Source organism: Achroia grisella, unplaced genomic scaffold (assembly GCF_030625045.1).
Source record: "Achroia grisella isolate CSIRO2021 unplaced genomic scaffold, CSIRO_AGI_Agris_v1 utg947, whole genome shotgun sequence".
NCBI lineage: Eukaryota > Metazoa > Arthropoda > Insecta > Lepidoptera > Pyralidae > Achroia > Achroia grisella.
Window position 1 is genome coordinate 1,683,208 of NW_026713071.1, and position 19,086 is coordinate 1,702,293.

Below are 19,086 nucleotides of genomic sequence, written 5' to 3' on the forward strand. Positions count from 1 at the left end.
CTCCAATTTTATTTATATGTATAAATAGTATATATTGGTATGCATGTAAACAAATTGAAATAAAGTGTAGAGTCTGAGTCTTGCTGCATACCTCTTAGACATTGTCATACCTGAGGAGTATGTCACAACTTCTCCATACTCTGTAACATCACTGCCATTTGTTACCACCCAAGCAATGGCAATGGCAATCTATGGCAGTATAGTTTCAGGGAAGGCATAATCAAGTAAAGGCTTGAGTAATGCGGCTCTGTTCCTGAGCTCATTAGCTGGTGTTAGCAGAAATAACTGCGAATTATCTACACAGATATCTTTGTACATAGTTAACCTCTGGTAAGCAGAGATTAAAGAAAAAGTGATAAAATAAAAATAGCAAATACTTCTGAAATGAAAAATAATTTATTTTATTAGAGAAGTAACAATGTGTATGAGAATATTTAACTTAGAGTGTGGGCCTTATATTAACTATTATTGCTAAACTACAATTACATCTATGATCCAACAATGATGTTGTTGATCGGAATATGTATCAGTTTTACGAAGAAGCCAATGAATCCCATGATGCAGAAACCGATAGCTGTTGCGATGGCGATCTTCTGGAATTCTGTAATTAAATATTTTTTATGATTAGTATAGTCATAATAACAGAAAATGGGTCCATTTAAAGGATGGGTTAATGAGATAAAAGTATTAGAGGCTGGCACATGGACAAGGGTAGCCAGGGATAGACAGAGATGGAAAATGTGGGAGGCCTTTACCAATTAGTGGCATGCAGCAGGTTGTTGATGCAATACAATTATTTTAAACAATTTTTAATCTATCACTTATTCCGAAAGTCTCATCTCTCTCATCATAAGAATGAGCAAGAAACTTCCTTGTTACAAGTTTTTTGCTTATTCTTCTTATGATGAGCAGACAGCTTTCTGAATGAGGTAGATTAAAAAAAACTATGACTATTCAATGCTTAAATTAAGCTTATTTGAATAAAGGATTCTCTATTCAATTCTAACTAGTTTAAATGCATATATCTGTACATAATTATATAATAATGTAACATAACTGTACTTTTTCAATAAAGACATATTAATAGAAGTCGATAACAACACATTAGGAGTAACAGTGTATTTTATGGTATGCATAATACATAATGGTAGTTTTTTTTTTATATAGATTATTCACAAAATAATGATTAAGTGGTTCATCACTTCAGTTACTTAAACAAATTGAAATATAGATAATTTAAATATGATGCAATTCACAATAAACCTTTCACTGCAGCATAGCACATTCATATTTCAAATGAAATTTCAATATATTTGACTGTAAAAGGTTTTTGGAATACATACATTTGATAAGCTTTCTCAATTACATCAAGCATATTAAAGACAAAATGGGAGTTGTGATGTATCAACATCTAAAGAGCCTAATGGAAGATTGTATAAAGTGACAAGAGCTCCACAAACAATAGTGTAGCTTTTAAATTATGAATAAATGAATGAATGATAAGGTTTTTATGAAGTACTACATACATATATAACATGAAAAGGATTACTATATCCCATATACAGTAATCCTTCTTATGTAGTATATATAGTTGCAGATTTGTATCCCTTTTACCAACATATTGTTATACATAGGATACAATATTGGGTACTTAAAAAGCACTGATACTGCATACCATTTAAAAAAAATATGTTCAATAATAACCACTACTTTCTCTCTAATTCCTAAACTCTTATACACTATCTGTAGTTTGGCATAAATATTATTTACCTATACAGAAAATATCCTTATGTTTATCCTATTAAAGTAAATATGTAAAATTAAATAAATAGTCCTAGAACCACCACATAACACTACCTCTTTCCAAACTAAACTGATACAATATATTAAATTATATAAAAACAACACTAGTTTATACTAAGGCATTGAAGCCCTAAAGGTAATCCTTTTAAAAAATGAAAATAAACTGCAAATAATTCAAAATTTCTAAACTGTAGCGACCTCAATATGTTTCATGTAATAAGAATTATTTTGCAAAGGATACCTATGAGTATCTACAAAATAATAAAAGGTACCTTTTCTGTCTGGCTTAGTGCATCTCCTGACTAATCTTATGGAATCCTTGGCGAACTGCTTGCCTGGCTCGACAAACTTAGCAATTTGATCCATTTTCTGAAATGACAATGTTTTTTTAGTTAAATTATCCAATAGTTATTTACATTTGTTACAATAATAAAGTAGTTAACTTACGTGTTAATTTATTATTACAAAAATGAAAGAAATTATTGGAAAAGAACAGTAAAAATTACAGTAAGCAAATCGAAATGCAGTTGTGGAACAAAATCGTATTGCATTGACAAATGACAAAACACGAAACGTCAGCCACGTTTCGAAAGTTTGCCGCACGTCAGCACACTCAAATATTTTTGCGTTCGGATACACAAGCATTGACTTCAAAGTATAAAACGAATGTTATGAGTTTTTTTAATAGGTGTAATTAAATTTATAAATAAAATTTAATATTAAATTTCAGATGACTTCAATGGAATTGTTGAAAGAATTGAATCGTCTGCATATTTATACAATACTATGTGCAGCAAGAACATTATGCAAAATTATCCACGAAAAGGAGTAATAGCCTCCAATCCAATCCAATCCGTCTAAATCGTGTTAACGTCAACTATATGTCACTGTCAGTGCAGCAAGTGGTAAACATTTCAGAAAACTTGAAAATAACAAAAATTAAAAATAATCATACGAATTAGAGAAAATTACCTCCTTATTCCAAATAATTAGACATTTGTTCTAATAACTCATTTAAATTAATATTTCGTTGTATTGATGATATTGTTCTAAACTACAATCATGCTTGCTATTGAAAAGAAATATGAAATAGAAATGAAATTAAAAAAGGTAAAATTGTATATATGTATGAATAGTACGCCCCTAGAGATTAATATGTTAAATTTATTATTAGTTAATGTTTATAACAGCGCCACTATAGTAATAGTTGGAAACATTTTTTTGAAAAATCTGGGCTTGAATCATAGTTTAAATTGGACATAAGGTGAAATCACTTGTGCTCATGATAAATATGTTAATGAAAAATCAAGATGATAGACTCAAATGGGCATTCGGGCAGTAGCTCTGACATATGCAAGATCTTTATGTTTTGCAACAAATTATTAATAAAGATGTTGAGTCAAGAGTCAGGATTTAAAAACGGAACTAAAATTTACATAAGTAAATTTTAAGTCTTTAGGGCTATCAAAAATTTAATTTTTGTATCCAGCCAATCTGGATGGTAGACAGTGGTTCTACCATCCAGATTTGCTAGCTACTTCTATTCTGTATTAATACTGTTAGAAACTTATCTGGTGAAGTCTTTTTGTACATAACTTGCAATTATTTTCAAATTACAAAATTATTCTTATTTAACCACTTATTCTTAGTGTATATTTATTGTATGCTCATTCGATTTTAGTGTGAGCCTGCATCCACATCCACATAATTAAACAAACACTTGTTTTAAGATTTATCACACAAAGTTGAATTATTTATGTTTTTTTAAGTTTATTTTAGTATCATATTATAAACTTAAAAAAATCATATTATGATATCAATATTATAAATAAAAACAAAATAATTCTTTTTTGACCTCATTTAACAGAAAAACCATTGCATTAAGTGGTTAATAGTTAAATTATTGCTTACAGATGACTCATACTTACTTATTCCTTTTATATTCACATTTGCCATTCATTGATTGATTTTCATCACCACACTTGTTACAGGAGATGGGTAACATCTTGGAGTTGAAGGCAGCTGCGAAGCGCAGTTCTTCACTAGCCAATGATGTGTGTAATGTGTTGGGTGCTTGTGAACAAAGGCTGCAGCAGCTGGAGACTGCTGTACTGCCTTTGTATGGAGACACAGCGAGGCTGCAGTATATACATGAGAGTATGTTATTATTTTAAATATATGGGTTGTAACTTAATCAAATATTTTACTAATATTATAAATGCAAAAGTCTGTCATTATAGATGGATGTTTGTTACTCTTTTATGCAAAAATTACTGACTGGATATTGTTGAAACTTTGCTGTATAGCTTATACATCAGAATAACACAGGCTACAGATATCATGCGGGTGAAACCGTATGCAGCAGCTTGTATAAAATATATCATGAAACTTTAATAGTTGCTACAATTGGACTTCTAGTCCAATAAATTGCCTATCCATAAATTATGTTAATTTTTTGGACCATTTTTTTTCTGTTTGTATCTGTCATCAGCATTTTGGTTATAATCAGATTTGTTATTATTTATTAAATTATTATTATTATTCTGGATTCTGCTTGTCAAATATCGAAGATCAGAGAGAAGGCAGAGACCTATGGGATTTTGAAGTTTGATTGGGAAGCTGAACCCCATAGGTCAACTGCATAAGTCTATACTGGTTTAAATATACATTGTATATTCCTGAAATATATAAAAAGATATGAAAATTGTGCACAGACCTACAGGATTTCAAAGTTCGATTGAGAAGCTGAGCTGCATAGTTCCGTTCCATAAGTCGATATTGTACATTTTAAATATACATTGTATATTCCTGAAACATGTAAAAAAAAATATATTATAATAATTAATAGTTTATTTGGGAACATGGTGGTGAAGAAACTTACTTAAAATATTCCTCTTTTACACTACTAGATATGGAGCAAACAGCGAAGGCCTTGGATCACGTTATCAACTACTACATGGTGTCAAGGGAGCTGGCTGACCTCATACAAGCTGGACCTCACACAACCACTACTGAGGCACTGAACATATATTTGGAAGTATGTACTATGTATTTGCATTTCCAAATCTTATCATTACATAGTATAAAACTAAGTCACTGTCGCTGTCTGTCCGTTCCTATGCTTAAATCTTTAAAACTATGGAACAGCTTTTGAAGCGGTTTTTTAATAGATAGAGTGATTCAAGAGGTAGGTTTATATATATATATATATATATATATATAATACATGTACACACATGCGCAGCCGGGGCGAGTAGCTAGTTAATATTATAAATGTAAAAGTTAGTGAGTATGGATGGATTTTTATTACATTTTGAAGCAAATACTACTACACGGATTTTGATTAAATTTATACATTTCATGCGGCTGAAACCGCGGGCACAGCTAGTGCATAAGTAAAGTCTATTTTAAATGAAATTAAAATAATTTATTTTTTTGTGATATTTGTGGTACTTACCACATTTTATTTATTTTTATTGTGTTCCCGATATTTCGGCAGTGTTTCAACTTACTATATCACACCGCCATGATCACGGGTAAACAAAAAAAAATTTATTCATGTAGGACATTTTAGCCGAATGTCAATTTTTAATATTATAATTTTTCCCTACGCCCTACGCCCAATTCAGTATACCTACAGATTCAATAACTGTCAAGAAACTCAATTAAATTTCTTTTTTTTACAAGTCTGTTTATTTACTATGTTCACATATATAGGTGTCTATGTCTAATATTAAATGAAAATCCCGTGCATGAACAACTATTGCCATGAACACTCATCATTCATGTAATCGTTTAGTGAGTAATAGGCTATAAATAGTGCCTAAAATTTAAAGCAGTATATAATAATAATAATCTTAGGAGAATTCACACAGCGCCATCTAGACCCAAGTTAAGCTAGCTAAAGCTTGTGTTATTGGTACTAGATAACTGATACATATAAGTACATAGATATTATTTTTTTTGTACATATGTACATACATATTATACATAGAAAACACCCAGACCTAAATAATCATACTCACTATGTTATATAGAATAGAATACAAATGTTTGTGTTGTACGAGGAATCGAACCCGCGACCATCGATCGTAAAGCGGTGTGCTAAACCGCTAGACTACCGAGGTCGTCAAATATATATAAATTGTTTATGTTACAGGCTTTGGACAAATTGTCAGAAGCACAAGCCTACTTCAACAAAAATAACCCGCAGAGTGTGGAACTTGAAAATATTGTAAGTCTACCCAACATAATAATAACCCACACACACATAATTTCATTTAGGACTAAAGTAATCTAGGACAGTGATTCTCAAAGTGGTCTATATCGACCTCCAGGGATCTACGACAATCTGGAAGGGATCTACGATAGTGGTCGTCTTGTTGTTTTAATTTTATGTTTTAACACTAAACTTTACTAAAGTTAGAAATATAAAAAAAAAACCATACCAGGTAAGAATGGGGGTCTACCCAAAACAGAAAGATATGGCAAGGGGTCTACGACACAAAAAAGTTTGGAAACCTCTGATCTAGGACATCTAATCCCAAGCTAAGCAGAGCATGTATTATGGGTACTAGACTACTGATAGGATAGAATAAATTAAAGTTTCATATGATAGATATACCTACATACATTTGTTTTATAAATGCATATACATATACTTAGAAAGTTACAATAAACCAGTACAAACAATAATACTCATGAATACCAATGTTTGTACCCTGCAAAGAATCAAACTCGAGACCATCAGAGGTAAGGCAGTGTCCTAAATACTTTAACCAGCGGGGCTAACTATAAACATTTTGAAATAATTTTAGTAAAATATTAAGTATTGTATCTATACCACAGAAAGAGTGAGAGTACTAAAATAGTGAAAAAATTGTATTGAAAACAGCGTAGTTTTTAAGTTACATCTAAATGTAGATACTATTAAATAACTATTATCTCTAAATATATATAACTCAAAGGTGACTGCTGTAGTGATCTATCAACACACAGCCCAAACCACTGGACGGATCGGGCTGAATTTTGGCATGCAGGTAGATGTTATGACGTAGGCATCCCCTAAGAAGGGATTTTGATTAATTTTACTCCCGAAGGGATAAACTAGAGGATGAAAGTTTGTATGAAACTTTGTCAATTTTAAACTGATCGGGCTGAGACTTTGCATGCATAAATCTACTATGACATAGGCATCCCCTAAGAAAGGATTTTGATAAATTCCACCACTTAAGGGGATAAATTAACGCGAGCGAAGCCGCGGGCAATAGCTAGTATATTTCCCTTTTTTTTCTGTTCCTTGTATATCCGCAATCAGTAAGTGTACTATAATCGGATTGGTTGGTAAATGACTATGCGAGTCCAGTGAGTGCAAGACTTTTTGACGCTTTGTTTGGATTTCAAGACCCGGAGTACACTTTGTCCAACTCCAGTATTTGCGTGCTTTTCAGGCGTTTTGGGGGTTGTTAATGAGTACCTGGTCTAGCTGGCTATATTTCCCTTCAGTTTATAAGCATTGGAACTAATAAACAGTTATATTTTTAGAACCAGTTGTATAACATTGGAGTGACCAAGCTAGAGAATGCGTTTGAGGAGCTTCTCAGTCGCCACACCAGGCCACTGACGGCGACCACGTTAATGGAAATGATAGCTCTAGACGAGGGTAAGTGTTTCTTGAGCATTATACATATCTATTGATTAGTTTATAATTTTGTTTTAATAATAAGTTTATTGTATCTTTTATTTTTATAAATTTTTTTATATATTTATTTATTTAGTTCAGGCTACATGGCCCATATTATAAATACCTTATAGACTAACATACATAAGAAATAATAATAAAATATGTACATAAAATTGTCTCTATGGTCACGGCACTGACGACGGCAATCTGCCACGATAGCGCCGATAGACCACCCCCTTCGGCCAGTAGTCCTCCTTCATGAAGGTGGGCAGCATGTTGGTGGGGACCCGGGCCACGAACGCTTTGAAGCTCGCGTTGTGGCTCGATTCCAACTGTGTCACCCTCAATGTCAGGTTGCTTTCAGTCCGGATGTAGTCAACAATGTCCTGTTCCTTGGTAGCGTAGTGTAGGCGGGATAGGTACATTGCCGTGGTCGGTGTTGCGGCACGTAACAAGAAGTTGGGCCCTGTCAGTGCTGTGCCACAATGGTTTCGATTGACCCTCTTTGTGCGCCTTTTCTTTTGTACCGTGACAAAACCATCATCGTCACGGTCAGCAGACTTTGTACACATAGGGGTAATTTTCAGAGTCACTTTAGGCTCATTCCATTTATGGATTATGCTAATGGAATGGTGCGCCTGCCTACGGATGCCAGTGGATGATAACAAGAGCATGAGGTTAGAACAATTAGCCCATCATGGCAAATTAACCACGAATTTATCATAATGATTGTGGGAACTGGGTGCAGGTCAACCGGACATGGTCTATTGCTAGAAATGGGATCCATCTCTTTTTTCATAGCGTTACTATATTTTTATTTGTAATGTTGTATTAAATAAATAAATGTCTAAGAGCGGGTAAGACTGTTTTTTATCATGTAAGATTGAAATTTGTTTGTTGCAATATAGTGCCATTTTATAATGTTTTTATATTATGTGGAAAAGTTACCACGCTGAGTGCGTATTTCTTTAGGATTCTACCGAGGGCGTGTGGACTGTTAGTGTGTTTGGGGCTGTTCATTAGTCACGTGATGTTTTTTTCAGCATTTTACGCCGAGTTTAGGTATAGAAACCGCTCGTTGAACGGAAAAATAATCACGGGATATGTTACTACACTCCTTTGTGTGTGATATTTCCCCCTCCCTCCTTTCGGAGCCTCAGGTGATTAACGGGCAGTCGGTTGCGTGCACAGACTCGAGCGCGGAGAGCGTGAGCGTGGGCGCGAGCGGGAGCGGCGCGGGCGCGGAGGCGGCGCGCGAGGCGCTGGTGGCGGCCGCGGGGTGGCTGAGTGCGGCGGGCCGACCCCCCGCGGCGCCGCTGCTGCGGCTGCGGGCGCCCGCCGCGCGCGCCTCGCTGCGAGCCTTCCGCGACGCACTGCGCTCGCGCTCCATGGCCGCCTCGCCGCTCATGGTGACTCTTTCTAGATTTCCTTGTGTTACGACACAATGTTTGTTAGCCTTTCTAATATTTTGAGCGTGGATGAATGAATGGATTTAACTAAACTTTACTATAATGTAACTTATAAATCAGAATAATGAATCGGCTGTAAGGCGGGCGTAACCGCGGGCGCAGCTAGTAATACAGTCTTTATATATAAAAATTACGTGTCATGTTGTTTATCCGCGATGGACTCCTAAACTACTGAACCGATTGCAAATTTGACTTGCACATTGTGTACAATTTGATCCAACTTGAAAGATAGGATAGCTTACATCTCAATTTATAGTCGCAATATTATTTTATTCAAGATCCTTAGCCACAAGAATGCGTGGCCGGGTCTACTAATATAGTATCATTATTAAGAATGGCATATCATCCTAATTGCTACAAAAATGGTGTTGTAATGACAACATTTTGTGTCCACAAGGAGGTTTTTTTACATGATAATTGGAATAGTTCAAACATCTGCGCTAACGGTCTACGCTGGCGGGACACCAGTGCAACATAAGATGAACATGAGGTCAGGTCAGTTAGTCCATCGTGGCAAACAAACCAGGAGATTTTCACGATGGTTTCCAGGGGCAACCGCGTGAAAGTCATTGCTCAAATTCCTTTCTCCCCTAACGTAGAAGTTGCCCTATATGCATTGTTGCCTATTAGAGCAATTGACTTCTTCTGGCTTGCTTAATTGGGTCATCATAGGTATATTTAGATGTATTATTTATAACATGTGTATTATTATTGACAGAGATCTAAGAACATACTTCATCGATCTGACAGTGCCACGAAGAAAACGAGCAAAATTCAGAAAGTGTAAGTAGATTATAACCTTTTAATATGACCACAAACAATATATATCTAGTTGTAATTGTTGAATTTTATACTATTGGTACCCGTAGAACTGATTCAAAAAAGTGTTCTGGTTTATTAGTATCATTAGGACCTCAAGGTTTTTCAACTAGTAATGTTTTTTTATTTTGATTGCGTACATCTACTTCATGTAACATATGTGCCCTGTTTACTATCTTTAGCTAAAGTCATAGGGTATAGTTAAAATTATAGATTGTTTCGTTCAGACTGGAGAAGCGCGCCAACAAGATAATGATGAAGGCGTCTCAGACGCTGGAGCAGTCTACCGGGCTGGCGATTGGTCCCAGGCGGTCCATGAACGATTCTTGTAAGTATTTTCAGTCCACTTGAGTGATGTACTCAATGAGTACATCAAAACCTTCGTTTGATGTGTGGTAGTCATCAAATGAATGGGTCAATTTGACCGTAGTAGCATTTTTGTTACGAATAAAGCAGTATTGTCAAGGGGGATGGCGTGGAGATGTGGATGAGTGGCTTGGTACATTGTCAGTAGTGATAAAGGAAATATTCTCGTTTTACCCTATTTTTCTTATGAATGTGTTTATAAAAATCAATATTACCTGGAAATTTAAAAAATATGACGCGGACACTATCTGTAAAGCTTTAAAATTAATATTCTAAAATAGAAACTTACGATTAAATGAATCCATATCGTATGTACACTACCCCGCTACAGCTGGTTTTTACAACAAATTTGTATTTACTTCGAGATTAAAAAGCAGATTATAGACGACATGTATTAAATATCTCCATATTAATAAATTAATATTATCATAATTTGTAAGAATCCGTTAATTTTAGTACTGTCAATATAACTCTTTAATATCGTTCCGTTGCCTATAAAGTTCCTATTGAAAAAGTAAAACAGCTCGCGTACGGATAGTATAAGGCGCGGCTCGCGTGGCAGTAGTGGGTAGACTGTAGAGGTGCGGACATGTCCGCAGACACGGAGGAGAGCAGCGAGGCGCTGGACGAGGCGGAGGCGGAGGCGGCGGGCGCGGTGGCGGCGGCGCTGGCGCAGCTCGCGCGGCACGAGCAGCGCCAGCTGCTGGGGCTGGTGCCGCTGCCGCGCCTGCCCGCGCTGCTCGCGCAGGTGCTCAAGGACTGCTTCCAGATCCTCGCCGCCGACGTCGACGTAAGTGTTCACGCTCGTTCCGACGGCTCGCTATTGGTTCATCATTCAAACGGAGGTTAGATTAATCTGTATCTGTAAGCTTAGTAACATCATATCAAGATTTTTTCGGATATATACTACGGATATTAAGTTAATGTCTTAAGTGTTGTTCTTTTGGTAGACTAATATGTCATATTTTTTATTCTGTAATTTCATTATCTTCTCTCACATTTCCACCGGGACACATCTAACGAAGCGAGTTGCTTTGTGACCGAAACAGCCGAGACTGAGGTATTAATGCGATTTTATTATACATAATTTTCTATGTTAAAAATGTCAGATATATGTCATAGATAAAAGTTGAATATGTATTTACTACACGATCATGACTTGGGTTAGATTTAAAATCTCATCTGATTGAGTGCTAATATAGACCAGTTTAGCACGACACTGGTTTCCCTCGAGGCTGCTGACTCCAGATAACACTGAGTAGCAAACCAACTTTTGTTTATCCTGATTTGTATTGTATGTTAAAGTCTCCGAAGCGTTTTTGGTGGAGTTAGGGAGGCTGGTGTGCAATAGTGTAGGCGTCCGCCTTGTTGTTAGCGGGCGATGTGCCGCGTGCGGCGCGGCGCGGCGCGGTGCGGGGGGGGCGCGGCGGCTGGGTGGGCGCTGCTGGCGCGGCTGCAGCGCCTCCAGCCCGCCCTCGCCGCCGCAGACATCCTCGCCTCCTGTCAGTCGCAGGTCTCTACTGTTCTCTACTCAAATTATAATTATCTCTATTCATGTAGCTCTATAATATACTCTTAAGATATGTCAGATGTATCGTCAATTGCAAATGATTTCGAATTGATACTGGCTCATCCGTTATGCTCGTGAACGGGTGCCGCTTGTGGGGACTGGTCTGTTTAGGTTACGATCACTGATTAGATTTTTTGTTTTTGCAATAGTATATGCTGGTAATTACTCTATTTTTTCCAATTTTGAATTTAAATAATGAATCTGTATTATTGTAAACATGTACGACATTTATTTGAAAAGAATATGAGCCTAGTTTCTTGTCAATTCTTCTCATCTCGAAATTATTTCGAATTGACGGTAGATTTAATATATCATAAGTCTGTAATAGACCTACACGAATAAAGATATTTTGAATTTGAATTTGAAATTTAAAGAACATTGGAAGTTTTTCACTATTAAAAAATAAATTATAATTATGACTCCTTGAAAAGATATTATATTTTAAACCAATATTATTTAAGAATTGTATGTAAATTGAAACACAATTGTATTATTCACTACTATACTACTACTACGCTACTCACCCCGGCTTCGCACGGAGTGTACATGTATTATACATATAAACATTCCTCTCGAATCACTCTACCTACTAAAAGACTCGCTTCAATTTTAAAGATTTAAGCATATATAGACACGGACAGAGAGTGGCGGCGAGTTTGTTTAGTAGTATGTAGTGATGAGTGCGAGGGCGGTGTGTGCGGTGTGTGCGGTGCGTGGTGTGTGCGTGCAGTGCGTGCGCGCGCTGGAGGAGTGGGTGGAGGGCGTGCGCGCGGACGGCGCGGCCGGCGCCGTGGACGGCACCGTGCACCAGCTCGCCGCCGCCGCGCTCGCACACCTACACGCGCTCTCCCTGCACCTCAACACCATCGGTAACGAAATACACCAATATTCATAATATTAATACTACATTTAAAGACGAACTTGCTGTCCCCATGTATCGTTTAGAAAAAGTTAATAGGTCTTTTATGGGAATAGGTATAAAAATTTACAATAAGATACCAAAGGATATGTTGGAATTACCCTTAAATAAATTCAAAACATCTGTTAAATCATATTTACTGAGCGAAGCCTATTATTCACTAAACGATTACTTGAATGACGAGTGTGCATGGCAATAGTTGTTCACTGAATTTTCATTTAATGTTAGACATAGACACCTATATAAAAATACATTGTAAATAAACTGGCTTTAAAAAAAAAAGCAATTCAATTGAGTTTCTTGCCAGTTCTTCTCAATTGGATCTATATACCGAACTGGACGGTAGGGTAAAATTATAATGTAAAAATTTGACGTTCATAAGCGGCTAAAATGTACTACATGAATAAATGATTTTTGAATTTGAATTTGAACGTTGCTCTGTTTGGGGACCGACGTGGGTACTATGTCCGCGGTGCTACGATAGTTAACCGACGAAACAATTCGCCAGAGAACTAGGGTCACCGACATAGCTCTTCGTATTTACAAGTTGAAGTGGCAATGGGCTGGTCATATCTGTCGCAGAACCGACGCTCGCTGGAGTAGGCGTGTTCTAGAGTGGAGACCGCGAATTGGCAAACATATACGTATAGGACGCTCCGCAGCTAGGTGGAGCGACGACATACGTAGGGTAGTAACTGGATGAGAAAGGCTGAAGATCGTGTCCAGTGGCGTGCCTTGGGAGAGGCCTATGTCCAGCAGTGGACTGCAGTGGACTGATGATGATGATGACTACGATAGTTCGTTGGATGGCAATCGTGAGTAGCCATGACGCGGTCCAGTGTCTTAAGTAAACGTGCTCACGGATATGTCCAGACCTGTGGCGGCGCGGTGGGCCGGGTCATCGGGCTCCCTAAAATATGGTCGAGCGCAGTGATGGCCGGCTCGTCCTCATACTCGTGAACGAGTGCCGCTTGTAGAGCTCTGCTCTTATCACTGCGACTGATTTAATCTTATTGTGTTTTTATATTTGAGCCTAAATAAATTAATGCTGCTTGGTAGTTTATATTCACGTAACACATTCATAGTAAAATGTGAACTTATAAGGATTGTTTAAAAGAGCAAGACACAAGTTTCTTGCTCATTCCACTCGACCTCGTCATGGCTACTTACTATATAGTAGTTACAGTACTCGCACTTTACATAAGGATGCATGCGGCAATCAATACAAAAGCCGCTACGCTATCATATTTCAAGAAAGCATAATATATATAAATATAATGTGTGTTAAAAAAAATATCTGTAGTATCACTTTTTTTATATAAAGATTATTTATATTTCTGTCTACATTTTCATGCACATTCTTACCTATGTTAGAGCGTACGTCTAAAGGGCAACTACAGGGCGAAAACTTTACAAAGTATTTTTCAGTTTTATTACATCTCATTAATATTACAAAAGCGGAAGTTTGTGAGTATGGATGGATGTTTGTTACTACTGAATGGATTTTGATGAAACTTTACAGTAATATAGCTTATACATCAGAATAACATATAGGCTATAAATTTCACGCGGGTGAAATCGGGCACAGCTAGTAATACATTGATTTTGTTATAAACATCATTTTTATGGTCTGTTGGGATGTGTCTTCGATGCGTAGGCCCCGCGCTGGCGGCGGAGGCATCCTACGGGCGCAATATTTCGACGCAAACTGGGGATGCGCACGCGTATCTACTAGCCGTCTACATGCGTAAGTATTCTCAACCTTATTGCTACGTATATACAATAGAATTCGTTCAATTTATCCCACCTATATTGACCAACCGCCTATTATGACATATGTAATTGACAAATGACAAACGTAGAGAAATTTGGTCGGATATAGTGACCCATTTTTAATAAATATCTTTCAAATATAGTAACGACTTGATTACCACCTTCGGCAGTGTTCGGTAAAACGACGTGGTAACTACGACGATTGTTTCTGTATTAAAATAAATACATAAGTACTAATAAAGTCAGGTTGTTAATGTTTTACGAAATATTTTATGGAGTTATTTTGCAGAAGTACATTTCACCACTTAATAGATTTGTATTATTTTGTTTAATTCCGCTACAAATGGCGTGTGTGATCACAAATATTCAGTGCGGAAACTTGAACGTTACGATATTTTCTTTCATTTTTGGTCGGAATCGGAATTACTCAAAATTCAAGCAGTTTTTAAAATGTAGCATCATCTTTGACTAATACGATAAATAAAGAAAACAAATCAGTTATAGTCAACGCGGGTCAAATCGCTTCAAAGGCAAGGTATAGCGTTTTTAAATGATTTTAATGATGACTCTAGAATATTCTTTATAGTGTCTTATTGCAAAAAACTGAATTTCTGATGTTTCAGGTAAAGTGTTGGCTCAGCTGAACTTGGCGCTGCGCAACAAGAGTGAACAGTATCCTGATGCGCTGAAAGCTATATTCCTGTTGAACAATACTCTCTATTTATTACAGGTATTATTTGTTATTGTATAATTTGACGGCCTCGAAGTCTAATGGTTTAGCACACCGCCTTACTTCTGAAGGTCGCGGGTTCGATTCCTCGCACGGTACAAACATTTGTGTTCAGTACGGTTGGTTGTAACGGTCTGGGTGTTTTCTACATATTTACGTATTTATATAAAAAGTATTTTCGTTCAATTATAAAATAAATATCTTTATATTTTACTACATCCCCTCACAATCGATTTTTAGTTTAGGTACAATCCGAACATTAGTCCTTCGAGCCGGATCTAAACCTAAGGAAGGATTATATGGATGAGCCAATGTTTGGGATTGTTACGAATATTAATAAAAAAGATACTGATAATTAAAACTGATTATTGTTAAATGAGTATGGGCTGAGTTAAATGAATAAAACTAATTATTGTTAATTTAGTAAGTAATCAAGTATGCCACTTGATTACTTACTAAATGCCAACTGATTTTTGGTGAAATATGAAATGGTAACGCTATGAAATAATGTACGATGCTAGCTCGTACACTCCCCTTCTCCTTGGTATGTTTAGTGTTTTTTCTAACAGTAATGATACGATTTCTAGTAATATAATATACATATTTATTGGTGTATTATTTCAGGGCCTCCAACGTAACGGTCTGCTGGACTTGCTGATGTTGGCAGAACCGGAGTGTGAAACCAACTACCGTGATATGATACAAGATTACAAAAACGCCTACTTGCAGAGGTAATATTTAAAAATGCAACGACCATGCAAACCTTACAGCTCATAGCGCGATATTAGCTTTTCTATATTGTAACTCTGCATTATGCTATGTTGAATAAATTATTATTAAAGATGAAACGTATAGTTGTTGTGCAGAATACAGGATATTCGGCCAACCTTCATGCCGGATAGCCGAATATCCGGCCGAACATCGCCGAGTGGCGACTCGTGACACTAAGCGATCGGGTTTTCGGGCTTTTTGTTTATGATTGAATTAGCGCTTTATTGTCTTCTTGAATTGATTCCAAATACGAACATAAGAGGTTATGAAAAAACGTGTTGTTGTTGTTGTTTGAGTTTGTGGTAATTTTATTAGTGTTTTTTTTTTAAATGTTAAGTTAATAGTTACCGAGGAAATATGTCTTCAAAAAAAATGTCGTATTTAACGGAATTCCCGTATCCGGCCGGGTAATTCGCTTTTTCGGCTCGATATCCGGTATTCGGCCGGATAAATAGCCGAATATCCGTTTCATCTCTAATTATTATTATTAATTCCGATACAATGATATTGGATGTTCATTCATTTTTTATTAAATAGTTTGAATTACATATTAGCAACATAGAAATTTTGTGTATTGTAGTTAGTTAAAGAACTGACGTTGTATTTGTACTACTTACCATTAGGTGGGCTTAAGACCCACGTTAAAGTTTTTATAATTTACGAGTTGTAATATATAGGAAATTGTAATAATGTTGCAGTTGGAACAAGTTGCTGCAACACCTGCAGCTGGATGAACAGCTGCCGGCCAAACTGAGGGACAAGGATCGTCAACTACTAAAGGATAAGTTCTCAGTATGTGTTATTTTAATCTGTTCATGTGTAGTTTCCTTATATGGGCCAGGCGCGTTTTCGAACTATTGTATTTTAAGGGGGTGTGTATACACGTCCCTGTAGGGTTTAAGTTTATGACCTACTTCGTCGAGAACCTGGGAGCTTGTAATGATACTACGGAAAGACAGAATAAAAGTGTTTTTATTATATATTTTTTTCGGACTACTCTAATGCTGTTGGCCGCAGCTGGCCTTTACAGCTTCACCGGACGTTAGGGGCGAGTGCAGATGGCACTGCAAACCCGCGGATGGACTTATGGGGCGGCTGAAGGCCACCTCCCGCGTGACGGATACGACTTTAGTCTGAGAGCACCACTAGGGGTTCGAACCTCGGCTCAGGCCGTCGTTATATAGATCCCCGTTTGAATTGAACGGGGGAGATTTTAACATATAAATGTTTCGGCTTTATATACAAAGTTACACGTGTCGTGTACTCGCGCTACTGCAAGTAATAACGGATTGAAGATCGCGCAGCTGCGTTGCTAATGTTACCGTGCGTTAAGAGTTCTAGGAAGTTGCAAGGATTAAAGGGGAAGGTAGAAAGTATGTTGCTATAGTATAATAGAGCGAAAACGAACGATGCTGGAGTGGTCAATGTGTATATTCGTTTACCCATAGTTAAAATATTAGAATTCTTTTTATACAATTGTTTTATAATCACTTCTATCACTGCGCTTGTAATAAACGTCTACAAAGCATGTCTATTACTTTAATTTATTATATCAACACCAGCAGTATGACTGAGTAAAGAGCGTAGGCTCGAGCTCCCACTCGCAAGGTCACAGTGTGTCACCCCACTCCCTCGTCCTTGTCCTTACGCGTGCGTACTTATGCTTCCGCAGGCGTTCAACCGCGAGTGGGAGGAGGCATACCGCGCGCAGCGAGGGTACAGCGTGCCCGACGCAGAGCTGCGGGAGGCGCTCAAGAGAGACAACAAGCAGGCGCTGCTGCCGCCCTACTCCGCCTTCTGGGACGCCTACTCAACGCTGCCCTTCTCCAAGAACTTAGACAAATACCTCAAGTACACCCCCGTGCAGGTACTACCCACTACCTACTACCCCGCGTGTATAGCCTGCCCGACGCAGAGCTGCGGGAGACGCTCGACAGACATATTTTAATGAAAGTCATGAAAATGAGTGTATAGCGAGGACGTACGACTAAATTTTATCTCAAAAAATTTCAATAATATCGACTCCAATAAAATGTGGTCCTAATTTTTGAGTCTCGATATATGTATGTTATATCTGGTAGTACTCTTTCAAATAAAAGAAAAATCAAACTAATAATAATAATAATATAATAATAATAATCTCAGGACAATTCACACAGCGCCATCTAGACCCAAGTTAAGTTAGCTAAAGCTTGTGTTATGGGTACTAGATAACTGATACAAGTACATAGATATTTTTTTTTTTCGTAAATACATACTTATTATACATAGAAAACACCCAGACCGATACAAACAATCATACTCATGAATACAAATGTTTGTGCCGTGCGAGGAATCGAACCCGCGACCATCGGACGTAAAGCGGTGTGCTAGACCGCTAGACCACCGAGGTCGTCATTGCATTAAAATTACAGGAGTTTGAAGTAAAAAAAATTACCTCTGTTTTTTTAAGTCGTTTAAAAACAACGAAGTTGTATATAACATGTAGTATATTGTGTTTCAGATCGCTACGCAGTTGGATGAGTATTTCGACGAGGCTGCCTAGTAGTTGATATATTACTATACGTCGTTATAGGCTGCCGTTGCTCACCAACCGGCCACGTCGATTAGTTGACATACAACAGAATCAGATACGCTTGTAGTGGAAATCAAATTATATATTGATTCAGTGGATTTAACAATAGCCAAGTTTTTTTAAGGGTGATAATGTTGTATAATGTATATATACATTACATACATTAATTAAATAAAAATATATTGTTGTTGTTGTCTTTAATGTAAATATATCTCACTGATATACTATTTACTTACGTGTCTAGACATTGCAGTCTGCTTCAGCAGGGCACGTTGGCCAACGGTTGCTACTGACAGTAACAATAGTTCTATGACATTGGAAATATAAAGAAAAACATCAGCCCAGACGCTTTTATCAGGTTGTCTCTATGAAACTGTGCTATTAGTGATAAGACAAATTTGTAAACCACATTTGTAGGGATTTGTTCTGTTTTGTAATAAAGTTAGTTTTATTATTATTGCCTATTTACATTCCGAATGTTACTTTAGAGCTATCATAAATATCTCAAAATACATATATTAAGTTTAATTTTAATAGAAAATATTTATTATATTCACCGTTTTAATGTATGAGTCACAAGTATAAATAAAACAATGTAATAAATAAAT

The 19,086-nt window shown here is 36.8% G+C and overlaps 2 protein-coding genes across 2 annotated transcripts; one reads left to right on the forward strand and one right to left on the reverse strand.

Annotated features, from left to right (window-relative positions):
• Nucleotides 1-374: 374 nt before the first annotated feature.
• On the reverse strand, nucleotides 375-2,385 carry LOC131854066 (protein transport protein Sec61 subunit gamma). Its single transcript, XM_059205190.1, has 3 exons — nucleotides 2,251-2,385; nucleotides 2,076-2,172; nucleotides 375-601 (listed from the first exon to the last, which is right to left on the reverse strand). Exons 2-3 carry the CDS (start codon nucleotides 2,167-2,169, stop codon nucleotides 489-491), a joined length of 207 nt encoding a protein of 68 aa, XP_059061173.1. The 5' UTR covers nucleotides 2,170-2,172; nucleotides 2,251-2,385; the 3' UTR covers nucleotides 375-488.
• Nucleotides 2,386-2,681: 296 nt separating this feature from the next.
• On the forward strand, nucleotides 2,682-19,064 carry LOC131854049 (exocyst complex component 7). Its single transcript, XM_059205171.1, has 17 exons — nucleotides 2,682-2,913; nucleotides 3,795-3,960; nucleotides 4,713-4,840; nucleotides 5,963-6,037; nucleotides 7,348-7,465; nucleotides 8,678-8,895; nucleotides 9,674-9,738; nucleotides 10,002-10,102; nucleotides 10,740-10,930; nucleotides 11,516-11,653; nucleotides 12,441-12,579; nucleotides 14,287-14,376; nucleotides 15,026-15,132; nucleotides 15,757-15,863; nucleotides 16,602-16,695; nucleotides 17,576-17,770; nucleotides 18,407-19,064. Exons 1-17 carry the CDS (start codon nucleotides 2,866-2,868, stop codon nucleotides 18,446-18,448), a joined length of 2,022 nt encoding a protein of 673 aa, XP_059061154.1. The 5' UTR covers nucleotides 2,682-2,865; the 3' UTR covers nucleotides 18,449-19,064.
• Nucleotides 19,065-19,086: the final 22 nt, after the last annotated feature.